This window comes from Accipiter gentilis, chromosome 1 (assembly GCF_929443795.1).
Source record: "Accipiter gentilis chromosome 1, bAccGen1.1, whole genome shotgun sequence".
Classification (NCBI taxonomy): domain Eukaryota; kingdom Metazoa; phylum Chordata; class Aves; order Accipitriformes; family Accipitridae; genus Astur; species Astur gentilis.
Window position 1 is genome coordinate 29,431,066 of NC_064880.1, and position 18,103 is coordinate 29,449,168.

At 40.4% G+C, this 18,103-nt stretch overlaps 1 protein-coding gene across 1 annotated transcript in view; it reads left to right on the forward strand.

The window, feature by feature from the left end:
• Positions 1 to 18,103, forward strand: part of PDE11A (phosphodiesterase 11A) — a 143,422-nt gene that overhangs the window by 92,419 nt on the left and 32,900 nt on the right. Inside the window, exons 11-13 of the mRNA XM_049808666.1 lie at positions 10,886 to 11,032; positions 11,138 to 11,245; positions 16,973 to 17,082. Coding sequence (XP_049664623.1) covers positions 10,886 to 11,032; positions 11,138 to 11,245; positions 16,973 to 17,082 — 365 coding nt within the window. The remainder of the gene's footprint in view (positions 1 to 10,885; positions 11,033 to 11,137; positions 11,246 to 16,972; positions 17,083 to 18,103) is intronic.

The window sequence follows — 18,103 nt, forward strand, 5'->3', positions numbered from 1 at the left end:
TTTGGGGTGTATAGGCTTGTGTCATACAAGCAAAACTATGTCTAGCGTATATTATGTAAAAAATATTTGCAATTACAACCTTCTCTGGGTTATTTATTACACTGTTTCATTGTCTGCTGGGGGGAGGGGGAGGGGGGGATTCCTCTATTGTTTTAGTGTCAAAAGTCTCTTGGTTTAGCCTGGGCAAAATCCCAGGCAGAGTAAATGTACTTTCTAACAGAAATTATGTCAGTAGTTCTCCATTTTTAGTCTTTCAAATTTAAAGTGTAAACACTTTAAATGTATGAGAAATAGAGTCTAGCACTTCTCTTTTCTTGCTGCAACTGTATGGAAAATGTGCAGATTGTACCTAAGGCAAAAACAGGAAACTGAATATTTTATGGGGCCATTTCTGTGAAGTGTTCTGTCATCTTGTGCTTTGCAACAAGCTACACCCAGCTCTGAACGCACACAGAAAAGCTGAGAACATCAGATACCAGTGTTTTCCAGTGCTTTTGTCATCCCCCTGTGCATACAGCATCCTGTTTGCTGCGCTTAAATGTAACTCGATTAACTCTGCTTTCTGTGCTGCTGTGCAGCAGCATGTGTTTTCTCCCAGGCACACAAACAGCACCCCCCCCAAAACAACAAAAAATGATTTCTATTTATGGCCTTCATCAACTCTACTGTTAACAGAAGTAGACGCCTGGCATCAGTTTATCTGTACTTTCCCTGAAGGAGACCCGTTGCTGTGGGTGGTGGCGGGGAAAGGTGGCAAGTGGCATAATCGCAGCAATACCGTGGCAAGTTGTGGCAGGACCTGGTCTGTGGGCAGTGCCTGCCCCAGGGTGGCACAGCAGCGACCGGGGGAAGACCTTGATGAGCTGGGTGCTGTGGCACAGCGGTGTGGCCCCAGTCGGGTCCCAAACCCAGCTCCTTGCCTGGCTCATTTCTCACGTTTCTGCACGTTAACTTGTCTCTCTGCTTGAGTCGGCAGTGGCTGGGCTATTTGTGCACCTCACGGCTTCGTGCCGGGCGTGGGCAATCCTCAGTGTCCCTAAAATGGAGTCACGCAGGCAGGCCTCTCTGCTGAGATTCATACCTCCTCGGCTGATGCTGCAGCCCCTCTGCAGCACCAAACATAGGTTAAGGTTATAGGTTATAGGACTATAAGGCTATAGTCAAAAAATTAATTTGGCAGATGCAAGGTGTCTAGGAGAAAAGGAACAGTTATATCATTCAAATAGCGTAAGGGTATTTTCATAGGGGCCAGTTAATGTGTATTGTAAGACCTTCATTAAAAACCTTATGAATGACAGGAAACAAGCCTTTCACCTTAAAGTAGTGATAGATGAAAGCAACTTTTGTTTAAATAAATTTATAAAGCTCGTAATACATAGGTAGTAAGTAAAGAACTAAATAAATATAAGATTTAAGCGCCTATTATTTGATTTTGTTGAAAGAGCAGGATCTGTATATTTTGTTTTTTCCTCAGAAAACATGGTGATTAGGCTGTGAGTTGTGTGTGAACTAGAGCTCTGTGCTGCTGTGCAGACTGGGTGCTCAGGCTTTCTCTGCTGGTGTACTTTGTGGGATGAAGGGTGCTGTGGAGGTTGTACATTCTGCTACAGGGAGAAGAGTTGGGCTCTGTTCACAGTCTGCCCTGCAGAAGCCTCACATAGGATAAACCTCTTGACTTGTTAAACTGTAGCAAAATGAAGCTTTAGTGGTTTTTTGGAGAATGCTCGTTGGGGCAGTCCTGAGTGCTCCTAGGGAGTGATTTATGGATTCAGAAAAGGATGGGTGGATTTCTTTGACACCTGCAGTCAGAACTTGACAAAAACTAAGGAGAAAAAGACAAAGATAAAACATATTTTAAGGACAATCACTGCAATGTTCTCTGTAGTTTTTCTGTAAATGTGCGTTGTAAATTTGAAGGTGTTTTCAGTATTATTTATTGTCTACCTGACAATATTTTGCTTTAGCTGTCAGTCTAGCAGATCTGAAATAGGACTTTCTCCCCAGTGGAGCAGTAGCCCACTCATGTATTTGCATAACTTTCACCACCAGTCACTGTACTGCCAGCCTGATCTGTCACAGGTGCTCGGAAAGGCAATTTTGGTGGCCAGTAGGAACGCTGTCCAGTGCCATTGCTGGGCACTCCTGCAGCACTGCCACGGCCCCACTGGTGGCATGCGACCAGTGGTCCTGCACATTGGCTTGGGTGCAGTGAGTGCTGCTGGAGTACACTGGGATGGACAAAATAGTGTAATACCAGTCTATATGCTATTGTGGCACTGGTGGGGGTTTTGAGGTTTTATTGGTTTGGTTTTGGTGGAGGTTTTTTGGTGTCTGTTCTTGGCAGCGCTTTCATTTCTTTCTCTCACGTGGTCTCTCGCACTATGTGTCCAGCTGAGAATTGCAGGCTACAATTTGGGCTGTCCGCCCCCAAAAGAGCCAGTTCTTCCCTGTGCCTTCATGTCACGTCCTCTGTGAGAAGAACCCTGACCCTGTTCCTTCCACCCTTAGTCAGAATTTCCCTCTTCGCAGTCTTCAAGGAAGCAGCTAGCGCCTTCCCTTCCCTTCCTACATAGTCTTGTGAGGAGAAGGCTACCTGGTATCCCTTTTCCCTTGCCCTCCCAAATTTATAAGCATGAGAGGGTCAGTCCGCATTACCTATTCTGCTCTTCATGGGAGCAACAAAGCTGACTTTCTGCCTACCAAAACCAAGTAAGGCTGTTGTGGGAAATGGCAGCCTTCATGCCTGACACTTTTGTATCACGGAGAAATACTTGCCCTAGGTTTGCTGCCTGTGTTTGTTTAAAATTCTGGGACGGAGACTGAATAGACCCTTTTGTATGAGCTTCTCATCTGCACCAATGGTCATAAAAAGTCGACAGTTGCTAGCCTGTAGTATGTGACACACTGGTTATTTCCTAATCACCATAAGCCAAAAGGACGTGAACACTCCCCTGCACGCCTCGGGAGATCATTGTGTTGAATGTGCATGCCCTGTAAAACCCCAGTCCTAGGCTGCTGTGGTTATGGACTTTGGCCTTAAGAATAATAGATGCTCAGACCATTAATTGTTTTTATTTTATGTCTCTCTTCTTTTAAAATAGAAATTTCTTGTTCCTTTTATAGGCTGCCATATATTTTGTTTCTGTGTACTAGGAAACAACTTTAACATCAAGGATTGATTTTTAGAAACATGAATAATGTATTTTGTGTCTTTTCTATTATAGTTTGTAACAAAAATTTAAAAGTAATACTTTTATCTCTGGAATTTATTATTCCTTTTGATGGGTCCCAGTTTCAGAAAGCGGTATGTTCAGGCAGGACTGGTTGACTGATCAGAAACATCCAAAATACTTCTAGCTTTTTAGCTGTAATTCTGGGTTTACCTTTGGAAATGGCATGTGTAATGCTGTAATGACGTATCTTCCCTTGTCCTTTTAAAAATAAAATTATAAGACGACAAATCCTTTCCTCAGGCACATATAGCTTTATATCAAAAGCAGAAAGTAAATACCACATTGTTGTCCTAAGCCTACAGTGCATGACAATTAAAAAAATTTCCTAAATGCTATGTTTGATAGTGATATATTGCTTAATGGCTACTTTTCTTCTTCTAATAGAAGAAACAGAATAAATAGCTTTCTTAATGCTGTGAAGTTTCTCTTTTAATTAAAGCAAATACCAGTATTCATGCTAAGCACTAGTTACATTTGGTAAATGGTCAAACCAAATATAACTTTTTTGAAACAAGACTAAATGCAACTTTCTTTGTTCCACATTTCATGTCTAAATTGCATGATACATTGTTAATTTGCCAGTAGAGAATGAAGCAGTACGCACCATATATACGTGCTTCAGCTGCAGATTTTGAAGCTGGATGCAAGAACGGTATTATTCTCTGTTTACAGATGTAAAACCTTGACTAAAATAATGAATGACCTTTCCCAGAAAAGGGCTCAGACACCTACTGTGGGACTTTGGGCAGAGTTTGGGCATTTGCTTTCAGAATTGTAACCCTCTGCTTATCTGTTGGGTTACTCTGAAGAGGTTTAAAATACATAAATCCTATTACAGGGACTGTTGATCTCTTTTATATCTGAGCAGTTGTTGGATAAAACATTCACAGAGTCTGGCACACAGAAGCAGGGAGACTGAATGATCTGATGGTGGCAAAGCATGTTTATATGGCAGTGTGAGGTCTCCTTATGTCAGGTTTTCATCCAGCTGCCTTCAGATGAGTCTAAAGGCACACTCCTATCTCATTCCAGTCTCTGGTTATTTGAGTATCCCTTCATACAGTGACCTCATTCAGAGAGTTGGAATTTGGTGAAAGTTGTTGAAGGGCAAATAAAGTTGGGACTTTTTTGACCTGCTTGAGCAGGAGCATTGGACTGGCTGGTCTCAAGAGCTCCCCTCCAACTTAATGATTCTGTGATTCTGCATGATTTCACTCCTGAAGGCAGCAGTAATGCTACTGTGATAATCACCTTAAAAAATCATTGGAATCAAAATCCAGAGGAGAATATACATGCACACTTTAAATGTCTTCCACACCTGCTCCCCTTTCCTGTAAATATTATAAAATTCCCTTTAAATGTCGCTGTCCTGCTTCTGCTGTGGTTGGTCATTGGAAAAGAGGTGCTAAGTCAGCATTGTGAAGGGCAGAGAGATGCCATCCGCAGTCTGCAGTAACAGATGGAGGCCTTTAAAAGCCGGGCTGCTCTGGGCTTTAAAATATCCTTGAGCTGAAACATTTGATTCTTTCTCCTTTGGAGAAAGTAAGAATTGTGTCAGACTGGAACTTAACAGGCTTTGGTCTTCCATGGCTATGAAGAAGTGCAAAATTTGTCTGCTACTGCTAATAACTGACTATAAAGATACATTTCAAAAGATGCCTGCAGCTATAATATAAGCAAGTATTTTAGAGGCCTTTATACATGAAAAGAACCTTTTACAAATAAAAATCTTTGCCATCAGAAAATATTGTCTCCAATATAGCTTGATAGAAGATTAAGTGAGAGATAAAGAAGGCATCGCATTTAAATATTCTCCACTTTGATGCTTTCTGTGCAGGTTTTGATGATCAGCCTTTAAGGTTTTCCAGTTCCTAATCTTCTGAGAGAGATTCTAGGTGAGGAGATACTTGAAAGGGGAGTCTTACTTTTTGGCATATGTCACTGAAGCTCCAGTTTCACTATAAAGTATAAGTGAGGTCAGATCCTGTCCCGCTATTGAAATAGTACATGTACTCCTGACTCAAACAGTGCCCCTAGGAGTTAAGAGGCATACCGTATTGTTTTGCCATTCTTTTGCTACATTGGAACATATATTTTATGGGATATCTTTATATGTGTTATATATATTCAAGTTTCTTGTTACTTTTTTCCATCAGTCTGGCACTATTTTCTGATTAGGAACCCTTGCTAACCATTCCACATGTCATTGTCCATAGGGCTATATCAAAAGTGGACATATTCAGTAGTGGAAGTTACTGTTACAGAATAGTTCTGATATTGCATGGGGGAAAAAGCTGAGCATATCAAATGGCAGAATGTACTCTTTTTTTCAACAAAGCTATACTAATATACGTATTGGTAGGTTTCAAAATGCTTTCCTTGCATAATAAGCACCTATGTCTTATCCACACAGGTAGTACAACTGAAGTACAGCGTTTAAGCTGAGACAGCCAAAGTAGGATTTCAGTCCAGCATTTTCTGTGTTTGGCTGGACAGCTTCCATGGTAGTGATCATTTTACAAGGAGAAAGAATGCTTTCTGAAGGACTTGTCAGTTTCCTTATATCTGATTTTATCACATTATCAAATACGGATATAGAAGATCACAAAGAATATGCTATTAGAAGAGTTAGTACAAAATCATTTAGTAAGCCTTCACTGTCAATCTGTGGAATGATATTTTTGTCCTGTGTTCTTAGTATCAAATGGGATAACAATTTTTGTTTTCATATAATGTGTAATACTGAATGAAGTTGTTGCAATCAGACCCTTGAGCTGTAAGGATCTTCTGTTTAAGAAACTTCTTAAGCTGCCTATCACTGTGTGCCAATTTGTAGGACATAAGGATGCAATAAGGGGATTATGGCAAGATGAGACAAAATATAATCACGACCTTGAAATTGCCCTCTCTTCACCACTGACCCAGACTGTCTCAAACAAATTCTGCTGTAGGAGATTATTAAATATCCAGAGTGCTATTTCATATTTGTTCCTGGCATGATACAGTTTTTCCTTACATAAGGAGTTTTCTCCCTCTGACCATTTCTTATGCTGGCAGCATGTGACCTATCTGCTGGTCTCCACTGGCAGTACATCTGACTACCTGGAACAAGAAGACTTTAGCTTAGTATAGCTTACATATACTGAAAACTAGACTTCCAACTCATGCAGGAAGTTTAGTTTGTAAAACTGTGTGGATCGTTAGGGAGATCCATAAAGTTTTTTTCCCTGTTTGGAAGGACTGGTGATATGTTTCCAGATCCTAAAATAGCAAGACACCTATCATGAGCTTATATAAGCCATCACACCTACAAGTTATTCAGGGCAGGAATCTTGCCCCCTTTCCTTTCACCCATCTCTAAGGCATCATTCTTGTACTATTTATAACTATAAACGGGTTTAAAGTTAATTTGTAAAAGGGCATTTGATGGTATGCTTTGCATGTTTTCTCAGTAGCAGTATTGGCCATTATAGTGTGGTATATGACAGAAACTGAAAGTAGGATTAAGAGGAAAGTAATTTGCAGTAACATTAACCAAGCTGAATGTAAAACCTATCTCTCATTCAGGAAATATGTTCAGTAAGAGCAGCAGAAGTCTCCCTTTTTGCTTGTGTTGATTGATTGCAATCACTTCGTTCAGCCCTTACAGTGAGAATGTTGTAAAATGCTCTGTGTATACGTGAGTGCATATTATACTGCATTTTTCTGTCATACATTTACACATAAACACATAGTGCACAGAAGAAAAAACGAGTATGAACGAATACTTATCTTGTTATCTAGTTGCATGCTAACAATGAAAAGAAACCATTTTATACAGTGTATGTTTTATACATACTTTTAAAACTGTAAAATAATTGTCTTCAGCAGCACTAAGGTGTAAGCATTAAATAGTAGCTTTTATTTCAAGTGTTTAGCCTTTCAAAGTTTCCCTAAAACTTTGACTCTTTCATTTCCTTAAGTTTTCCTTCTTAGGTTTTCTTCATCCACAGCAGCCCAAAGGCTTATTAATACTGAACCAGAAACATTATTTTTCTACTCCCATGGGCTGTCTTTTATAGTGGCCAGAACTGGGACTTTATTGTTGGTAGAAGCCACTTTGGCATTCCATGTATTTGGAGGTATGATGGTCATTAGTGACGTGTGGCCCTATGGCAATGGCTGATGTAAGGTAAGGCTCAACCAGTCACTTGTCTTCTAGCTGTTCACATGTATCAAGCAGGCTGTGAAGCAACTTACATGATAGCAAAGAGCTATGAGGAAAGGAGAATCTGTGTCCAATCCCGAATTGAGTACAAAGGCGCTTTTCCTCCTTCCTGTATCCATCCCACCCCATCCCATGCCCATCTGAGTAGGCACTAGCCACAGACCTTGTCTTTATGCTCTCATTCGGGTGCATGACAGTCTCCTTTTCAAGCTGCCTACAAGTGGGGATATTTTCCTAGTCTGGTGATGGCTGACTTTGTACTTTATTAGGCAAGACCTATTGCCTTCCGTGTGTTAAGCCCAACCTGTGTTCTTGGTTCCTTTCAAGACAAATTTTTGCTTTAGTACCAGGGGGTATGGACACGTGACCAGAGGAGGCATGTCTGGCTTTAATTTACCTTAAGCTCACAGAAGAGTCATGTGAATTTTTCTCAAGGATGAAGAACGTTGAAGTTGTTTGGTCTACAAGGTAAAAAGACTTCAGAGTATAATGTTCTTAATTGTTTTTAGAAAGGGGAAATTGAACTTCAAAATGTTCAAAAGGAAGCAAGCCTTTTAAGTGATTCTAAATCACTGGGGTGCTTTAAAAAATAATTTCACTGTAACTTGAATTTTAATTGCCTGCCCCTTCCTCTTATTGTTGTGGTACTTTCATCCCCTCTGTTTTCCTGGAAGAGAGTGTTGTTATTGCTGCTTATTTTAAGAAATCTACTGGAATTTGTCCTGCAGTGCAGCAAAATTTCAAGGATGTGTATGTTTTAATATTCTGTATTATGAATATTTTTTATATCTTTGTAATTAAAAAAAATGATGTTTTAATGACTGCTCTCCTATAAACCCTGGACTGCTGCATTTCCAGTACAAGAAGCTAAGGACAGACAATGCCAGGTGCAGCCAGAATGTTGCTGCAGCCCCACAACATATCATTTTTTTAACATTATTCAAATTAGTCTCAACACTCATAATTCTGTTGTTTCCTTTATTGCTGTTGTAAAGCAAATGGTTCTTTTATACAAATGTTATCTCCTGGCTATTAATTCAGCAGTTATTTTGGATTATGGCACTCCTGTTAAATTTAGGAATGTAAAACCTCATAAATATTTAAAAGTTTCAGACTGACATGGGAAGAAATTGGTTTTGACTTGCTTTGTTAATATCCTGTTGTTCAGTTTGTAATAGATTTGGAATATGTTGTTATTTCTCCACTGTTTGACAAAGGGAAAGACAATTGTAGTTGAGCAACTGCTTCAAGTGTTCTCCCTTGAATTGTAACAGGCTGGTAAAAGTGTTGTTTCCAGTAAAAAATAGCAAGGAAAAGATCTGTTTTTCCTTTAAGAGGGGAAAAAAAAAAAAGTGAAAATTTTAATCAGAGCTCACTTCAAAGTTAATGAAAATGTAGCAGTAGGTTTGTAAAGATAGTTTCGATAAAACAATTTCAAGTAGGTCTACTTACAATCAAGTGCTTCTGTTTCAGCATCTTTGTTATTTAAACTTCTCCCTAAGGAACAAACGAGTAAGATGAACAAATGTGTTTCTTCCTTCAGAGACATTTTATAAAGAGTGCATTTACTATGCAATGAGTGTATTCATGGACTAAATATTAGTATGCATCTTGAATATCCCCCGAAGCTCTGAAGATTAGCTGTATGATAAAAAAGTCACAATTTTTGTAAGACTGCTGAAGGTCTGGACAGCACAGTCTCTGGGCCAGCGTTCCTGTTTAACACCTAACTGTATTTTCTTTCTTTCTTTCTTTCTTTACCTCAGAAGTAAATACATAGCTTTTCAGACAGATCTTAAAGGATGTTAAGGTTGGGATCATCTAGACGTATTTAAAGTGTTTCAATAATTATCAAACAAAAACCTGCTGAGTTGATTCAACCTGTATGAGTATGCTAGCAGACAAAGTAAGTATGCAGTTAACAGAGCTCACATCTCTGCCTGCATTCTCCAGAGCTTCTTCAGCTGTGTCCTGAGACGACACTTGACTTGATGGGTTTGTTGTATTTCCTATGTCAGTTAACCTCAGTGGCATAACACCATGACTTTTTGTGGTATTGGCATGCTTTACTGGGTGCTGAACTGAAAAGGCTTTTCTTCTACCTAGGTAATAAGTTAACACTGCAATGTTAATACTATTTTATGGCAGGTTTACACCATCTTCTCTTACGTGGATGGTATAGCTAAACCAGCTTAATCCCTGCATGAAGTAATTATCGAGGTGGCACTTTCCCTTTGGCCAGAAAAAGCTTTTTACATGTCAGTAACTTGTTGTAGTTAGGGTGCAATATTTCAAAACACAAGTTTTCAAAAACTAAACCATAAGGTGGTCACATAGAAGCTGTAACTGTGAAAGTGAACTTACAGTTGCATGAACAATTTGGTATTTTATGCAAGTGAGTAGCTGGATGTACTGCACCAGCTGAGTCCACGCAATTTTAACTGATTCAGTGTGGTTCAGCTCATGGCCTGTGGGCTGGATCCAGCCCCTGTTGTGAGGCTTCTACCCGACCTGTTGCCTTCTCGCTGTGGGAGACAGGGAACAGATGCTCCTTCAGCAAATGCAGCCTCCTCCACCTGCCCTCCCTAGGGAGATGAGTGGCAAGTCCAAAGGGGTGTAAGGAAGGGCAGACAAGCTGGTGAGGGTTGTCAGCACCTCTGGCTGGCTCCCGCAGGTGCTGCCACTGGGCCAGCCACAACACATCTGTGTGCGCAACTGTGTGCATTAGCCAGTCCTGCACACTCATTCCTGTGTTTTTGTGTGCATGGAAAGCTCATTCCTGTCTTACAAACAGAACAAAAGTCTGCTGTTACATGGACAAAGCAAAACGTAAGGCTTTTGCTGTTTTTCATTGACTTACTATGTAATCAGCATGTTGAAAATTATTTTTCTTTTACTTTGAAAAGTACTGCTGGTGGACATTTCTTGTATTACTCCTTTTTTGGTTCTATGACTGTGTAGTGAACAGTGTAAAGCAAAGGGTACTTGTATGCTTATGAATGTAAAGACATTTGGATGAAGAAATTCTGTAGAGCAGTATATTTACTTTGCATTTCTGAATGGTAGCAATTAAAATTCGCAGCTGCTGGCTGTCCAGATGTTTCTTGCATTACAGCGTTGTAATTTGCATCGGAATATATTGTGTTACTGCAGTAGTTGTAAAGTGGTCAGCTCTCACAGTCTAAAGTCTACATACAGGCTCCAGTTGGGATGGTGAGCATATTTCCTGCACATACCAGGTTGCTCTTCCCGCCGTTTCCCCGCTCTGTTAGCTTGACGTGGTTATATTTCTTAGATGAAGACTTTTATTGCTCGGCGTTCACATCAAGCAGGGGATGTATTGGCAGGTCAGAACTGATGTATGGATGGTTTCTTGTAAGAGTGACACAGAAAAAAAGACCAAAGTTTTGAATCAGAAGTTTCCCTTTCCCTTTGGCATTTTCAGGCAGCAAACATCCCTCTGGTGTCGGAGCTTGGCATTGATGATATCCATTTTGATGACTTCTCACTTGATGTGGATGCCATGATTACTGCAGCCCTGCGGATGTTCATGGAACTTGGAATGGTTCAGAAATTTAAAATTGACTACGAGGTAACCATCTGCGCTTCACAGATATCTGCTGCTTTTGCCTTGGCACTGCTCTGTCCATTTGTACACATTTAGTAGCCCTGATACAATTTGTACTTTTCATTTCAGACGCTGTGTAGGTGGCTTTTGACAGTTAGGAAGAATTATCGAATGGTTTTGTATCACAACTGGAGGCATGCTTTTAATGTCTGCCAGCTAATGTTTGCCATGTTAACTGTAAGTATCCAGCTACAGACACAATCTTGTAAGAGCTTTTATTGCTATGTTGCCTTACCTGTCTAAACATTTTCTAACACTTGATTTCTTTTCTAGTTGCTATGATACTCATTCATTTCCAATAGAAATGCGTACGGAAGTTATTCAATTTAAGGCGGCACATATTTGGCAAAACCCTACAGTGTTTTAGTGACAGTGATATCACAGGCACATTAAAGTGACTGAAAACAGATGGCAGTCTTGGAGTGTGCTTGTTATTATAGATCTTGATCTTACGAAAATGTTTTTCTTTTGGAACTCTTTGATTTGACGTTTATTTCAGACTCTTAAACTGGGAAGTACAAGAACAAGGAAGAATAGAATCCCAGAAGTATTTGTTATATTGATATTTATTACCTTATCCAGCTTCATCTAAATAGTTGTAGAAGGTATTGCCTTAAAACATTTTAAGATTAGCTTCCAACATAGTGTTCTAAGTGAATCTTGTTTCTCCATTGGACGCTGTAACACTTCTGGGTTTTATTAACATGTATCTCCACCATTCCCTGTAACTCCTTTCAGCATACAAGTAAATTCTGTTGAAAGTACCACTGCTCTTACTCTCTCTCTCTCCCTACCCCACAGCAACCTCACTGCATGAAATAATCCATGTTTGGCTAGTCAATTCTTGTAAACGTATCAAAAGCTTGGTGGTCCCAGAGAAGCGACATGTCTGTGTGCACATAACGCTTTCTGTTGTGCTTTACATTTTGGGTTTGCCTTCTCTCCAGATAAAAATAAGAATTCAAGTTTTTCCATTTTTTTCTTCATGTTCAGTTTTAATGGCCAGGGTAATGTATTGTGATTCTTAAAGTGGTCATGTTAATAGCACTGGTGCAAGCATTTATTTATATGGGATATCATGTGCTTGTTCCCTAATTTTTAATCACTGAATGTTTATGTTCTTGTTGCTGGCCAGTCTCTGCGGTGTGGCCAGCGTTTGGACCCTGTCCATAGATGTGCAGACTCCACAGCCCATGCCATTTGCAGCACGTCAGCACCGTGTTACGTGGACTTGAGGCAGCCTGTGGCCTGTTTCCTGCTCACAGGGCACAGCTGACTTGTGCGGGAGTTCCCAGCTGTCCTCCTCCATTTGGCATTGTCTCTGTGGGAGAACTTTGTGTGTTGGGCAAGAAAAAAAGGGTATGATGTCCCCTAGCAGGTAGAAGTTTGTCTAGTCCTAGGTCCATCGTAACTCTGTGGGTTTGCTTCTGTGACCGTTTACGGAGGCGTGCCAAAGTTGTACCATATGCCATGAGAGAAGGGAAATGGAGATGTTCAACAAGAGAGAAAGGTCACCTCTTTTTCTGGGCATAAGGCTGTTCAGCTGAGCAGAATTAATGTTGTTTCAGCAGGCACTTTCTGATGATCTCTAGTGAAATCTTGTGGTAACTTGTAGGTATCGGTCGTTTTTAAAGTTTTATAAACTCAATAGTTATAGAAAAAGGAAAAGCTTTTTCCTCTGAGGAGTAAGGGCAGAGTCAGGCAGCGCCATTCAGCTGGGAATTACATAAATTTTTGCCAAAGTCTGCCAGGGGGTGAGGAGCCCTCAAACCTCACCCGTGAGGACCTCTAGGTGGAGCTCCGAGGCCAGGTTTTCGGCAGGCTGGCTGTTCTTTCGGTGGGAAACTCGGCTCTCCCACCAGGCAGCTCCATCTCAGCCAGCGGTGACTACAGTGGCAGATTCCTGCTGCTTCAACAGCCACCAGCGAGCCTGCGAGTCCTCAGTCATAAACGGCTTTGACCGTGGTTCTCAAAGCATCATTTCGGGATCCTTTTAGCAGTCAGCACAGGGACGCAACTGTCTGTGGGAGGTGATCCAGGACTTTCAAGCCAAGCTCATTTCATTGCCCATGCTACTGGTAGTAAACTAAATGAGCAGTTCCACGTGCAGGGCTGGATACATGTGCCCATGGCGTTGGACTTGCCATGCATCCCACCCCGCTTTGCTGTGGCTCTGGCTGAGAACACAAACAAGTTCAGGTGTATGATCCACTTGGGCTGCTCTCCATCCCAGAGATAGGAAGGCTGATCTTGTGAAAAAAGACACAAAGGAGAGAGTCAAGAGATTAGTAATGGCACAAGGCTTGCTCTTACTGCATTTGTCTTGGGGGAGCCATCCGAGTTAGTATGTGCCTTGTTTTTTTCACTTGCAAAAAGGGGAAAATTCTTTGACCATCAGAGAGGGTCTGATGGCCAAGAAGGTGCTGCTTTGTGCAGTTATTGCACCCTATTCCTGATTTCTTTATGACAGTCAGCAATATTGACTGCACTGCAAATATAAACCAATAGGTCTATTTTAGGGGGTTTTCAGGTAGGACTTACTATAGCATAGTAATGTTGTTGTGGTTTACCCCCAGATGGCAACTAAGCATCGCGCAGCTGCTTGCTTCCCCCCAACCCTGCACACACACCCCAGTGGGATGGGGAGAAGAATCGGAAAAAAAGTAAAACTCGTGGGTTGAGATAAGAACAGTTTACTAATTGAAATAAAACAAAATATAATAAAAATAATAATTGTAATGAAAAGGGAGATAACAAAAAGAGAGAGAAATAAACCCAAGAAAACCAAGTGACGCACAATGCAATTGCTCGCCACCTGCTGACCAATGCCCAGCCAGTCCCCGAGCAGTGATCCCGGCCTCCTGGCCAACTCCCCCAGTTTATATATTGAGTATGACGTTCTATGGTATGGAATATCCTTTTGGCTAGTTCAGGTCCTGGCCATGTTCCCTCCCAGCTTCTTGTGCACCTGGCAGAGCATGGGAAACTGAAAAATCCTTGACTTGGGATGCTACTTAGCAACAACTAAAACATCAGTGTGTTATCAACATTATTCTCACACTAAATCCAAAACAAAGCACTGTACCAACTACTAGGAAGAAAATTAATTCTATCCCAGACGAAACCAGGACAAATGTCTAATCTGTAATGTGGTAGCCTCTAATGGCCCAACCATGCTCCCACTGAATGCAGAAGGAAAACTCAGCTGGGCTGAACAAGCCAAACAACAGAAATCTAACAAAGCTTAAACTACTCCTGGGTCAGCCTTCTGCATATCTAAGGTATGTTCCTGTATATCTAAGTGTGTGTTTTCTCTCTCCAGTTAGACACTAAACAACTATAAGCCCAGTCCTGTAAGCCGTGCTTCTGTATTTCAAACTCTCCCAAATATTCTGAAGACAAGCTGAAGCAAGACTGCTGCAAATTAAGGACATCACATGAGAGTAAACTGCAGGATCATGCCCAGGCTTTGTTATCAATGCCTTTGCCTAACGCAGTTCACATTGTTACTTATTTCAAAAAGTAAAAATGAACAAGTAAACAATACAAAATTAAAATCCCATCTGGTGTGCTAATAACAAAACATATAAATGTGGGGCAAGGTATAATGAATGCAATTCATTTCCTCACATGAAAGAATGACCTCCATAACTCACTGGAGACTCTGCCACTCATGAGTTATGGGTCATTCCTTTTCTGGTGAAAATAAATTTTACTGCACTGTCATCTACAGCCATGTATTTTTTTCTCTCTCTGTAAATTCAAAAAATGGGGAAATGTAATCCTCTATTTTCTTACATTATGTTCAAAGCAGATATCCCCTTACCGTAACACTGTTTTAAATTAAATGTTTTTTATTAAGTGAAATATGATATATTTCTCTCATATATTCAATGACAAGACTTTTGATTAAATAAAATGTTGCATTTATTTTTGAGATATTGCTACTGTTAATGAATTCCTTAATCGGCTTTCCTGCATTTGCAGTTCAGGTTGAATCCTTGAGTTTAATCAAAGCTTGTGTTATGCTAAAGAATATTTATTACAGCATCAATTTCATATTATAAAACTTCTATTTTAAGTTGTTTTAACTTAGCCATGAACATCTTCTCTAGAATGAAATTAGACATGTGGCATGTTGTCAGTTACAAACCTATTTTTTAATTCCTTTTTTAAAAATAGACCTTGATTATTATTTGTTATACAAGAGTAATGTTTAAAATATAAAAAGAGAAAACACTAGTTTTCAGAGAATTTCCTCTGCCTGGGTAGCTGTTACTGAAACTAAAAAAAGCAATACCATTAGCAATCAGGAGAACCTCTTTCATAATATTCAAGTTACCGTGTGCACCAGTGGATTGTACACAAAAGGAATCTTTTTTCCTCATATTTCATCATGTTTTCTGATATGTAAACTTTGCACACAATTATAAAGCTTTTGTAGCAAGTCCTGCACTTCCTCAGTTCCCACTGAAATGCATTCCTGAGGACCTGGGGGAGCTTGGCTCCCTGTACTGCCTAAATATTAACTGCAGCCACATTTCAGACTATGAAAACAGAGGCTATTTGGATTTGAATGTGCACTTATTTAAGTAGAATTCATGGTCTTTAGGGTGAACGGCAGAGTTTTCACATGGAATTGAAGCAACTGACTGGCATTTCTGAGTGGGCTGTAAGTTCCTGCCAGGTAAGGACATCAAGTCCCACTGATATTCACTATCTTCTTGCCAGTGGGTGAAATTATGCCCCATTGAAAATCAATGGAATTCAGGATTTCTTACACATTCTGTGTTCAGCCTTGGTTTGGTCCTCCAGTATAAATGTATTTTATATTCCTTTTGTATAATTTCCTTTCATACTGACTAGATCATGTGGCTAATTGAGGAGTGTCATTTGAGACTGGCACTGTGGAAACACAAGTCTTATGATTTTCCAGCTCAGCCAGTCATTTTTGCAGGTAGTATGCCGTTATGCTTCTGAAGAGTTGAAAAACCAGGTTGTTTCTGCCATGGGTAAGATGCACAGCACCAAAGAGGTGGTGTCCCACTCAGGCTCCAGCACCTCCTCCAGACAGGATCTGTTCAGGATTCTTGGGGTTAGCACTAACAGTAGTGTTTCTTTTCTGACATAAGGCAGTTCAGGCAGGAAAACTGCTATGGCAAGTGTCCGTGAGGAGAAGTATAGTGGCAAAAAAGTGTTTCTAGGATCAGCTCCCCCATTCACATGGGCATATCTGGTCTTAGCTGCTAGTGGGGAATTTCAATACATCAGTTTTCCAAATTCTCTCCCAAATTCAAGTGGGTATCTGCAGCAGAAATATGCCATTTTAGATAATTCCTCTTTAAATCATGCCACTTCATTTCGCGTGTCCCAGATAACAAACCTCTTAATAGTTTGTAACAATTCCATAGAGTATATTTTAGCTGGCTCCTTTTATAGCTATTTTGATTTAACATCTCAGCTATCTCTGACAGTAGGGACTGACTAAGATGGTGACCTCAGGATTGAATAAATCTGTCTAAATACTTCTCTGAACAATAATTTCAAAATGGAATCAATTTTGGTTTGTGTTTCTGTGATATGAAATTCCAGTTCTTGTCTTAGTGTGTAGTTGTTGGTGTTTGGTTTTAGCTTTTTTGGCCTTTAGAGCCTTCTGGGTAGTGAAGAAATGGCATGCTGGAAATGCAACAGAGATATAATAACAGATCACTCCAAGGACATTATCTATTCTGCTAACCATCTAACATACAGCAGGGAATATAATATGACAATAAAGCGTTTATCTTCTCGTTACTGAAACATTCCTGGTATCAAAACAACATTGACTGTTGCTTGATGGACTACCATTACTTATCCCTTTTGCTACTGATAGTTACAGCTGCTTTTTTTTTTTTCTGCTCTCAGACTGCAGGATTTCAGGAGATTCTAACTGAAATTGAAATTTTAGCTTTGATTGTGGGATGCTTATGTCATGACCTTGACCACAGGGGAACCAACAATGCCTTCCAAGCCAAGTAAGTTTTCTAATTCTTATTACTTTAATTTGTTTTTCTTCCACAGAAGAGCAAAAGGTGACCAGGATAAAGAATGAAGCATTAATTTCAGGCCTCCTAGGCCAAGGCCAAGTATTTTTATTCTCGTATGTAGTGAGGGACTATCCATCTTTATCATTCTCTGTTCTTTTGGGTAATTGCTGGCTTGTCCTTTGTATCAGGCTGTTGAACTAACATCGTGTATTGAAACATGGTGCCAAAATTTTATGTTCTTTTCAGGCTCAGGTATTATTGATGCTGGTATTCAACCCAGGAAACAGTGAAACTGTCTATCTGGGTTGTTCCTGCTGGCTGGAATGCATGACGTTAAGCAAAATCTTGTTAAACTATTAAGAAGAAAAGAAGATAGGTAAAACTGAAATAATGCTGTCACAAAAACTTTCACACTAGTATAGATAAGCATACATAAAGTGATTCCTAGCTTATGAAGTATGAAACCGCTGCCATCATGCTGGACCTCTGATGCATATTGTCCGCAGCAGTGGCTGGAGTAGTTGCCTCACCACACACCCATCATTTGTGGAGCACACAGGGTCCCTGGTCTGTTGGAGTGCCTCCTTCCTGGCCTGTCCCACACACCAGAGCACACAGAGCCTGTTCAGAGACATGCTGCAGTGGGCAGCGGTGGGCTGGCCACCCACTGCAATGGTCAGTACCTACCAGAACACGCAGGTGGATCTTGAAGGCAGATTCATACATCACCTATGTGAAGTCTTGCTCTCCAGACTGTTTTCAGTTCTAAAAATTAATTTCATTCTATTCAAAGTTCTTAGGATCTGATTCAGCAGCCCTCACTTGCATGTGTATTTTACTGTCCAGGCTGCTGCCCTCCAACACAGTGAAGTAGAAGCAGGTTTGTAGAAGGTTTGAGGGTACTTCTTACTGTGGTGGTAAGGGAACTCCCTTGACCAAGGTCAAATTCTTTCCAAAATCTGCGTTCCCTGAGAACAGGGTGGGGACAACAGGAAGTGTCCCCTGACAA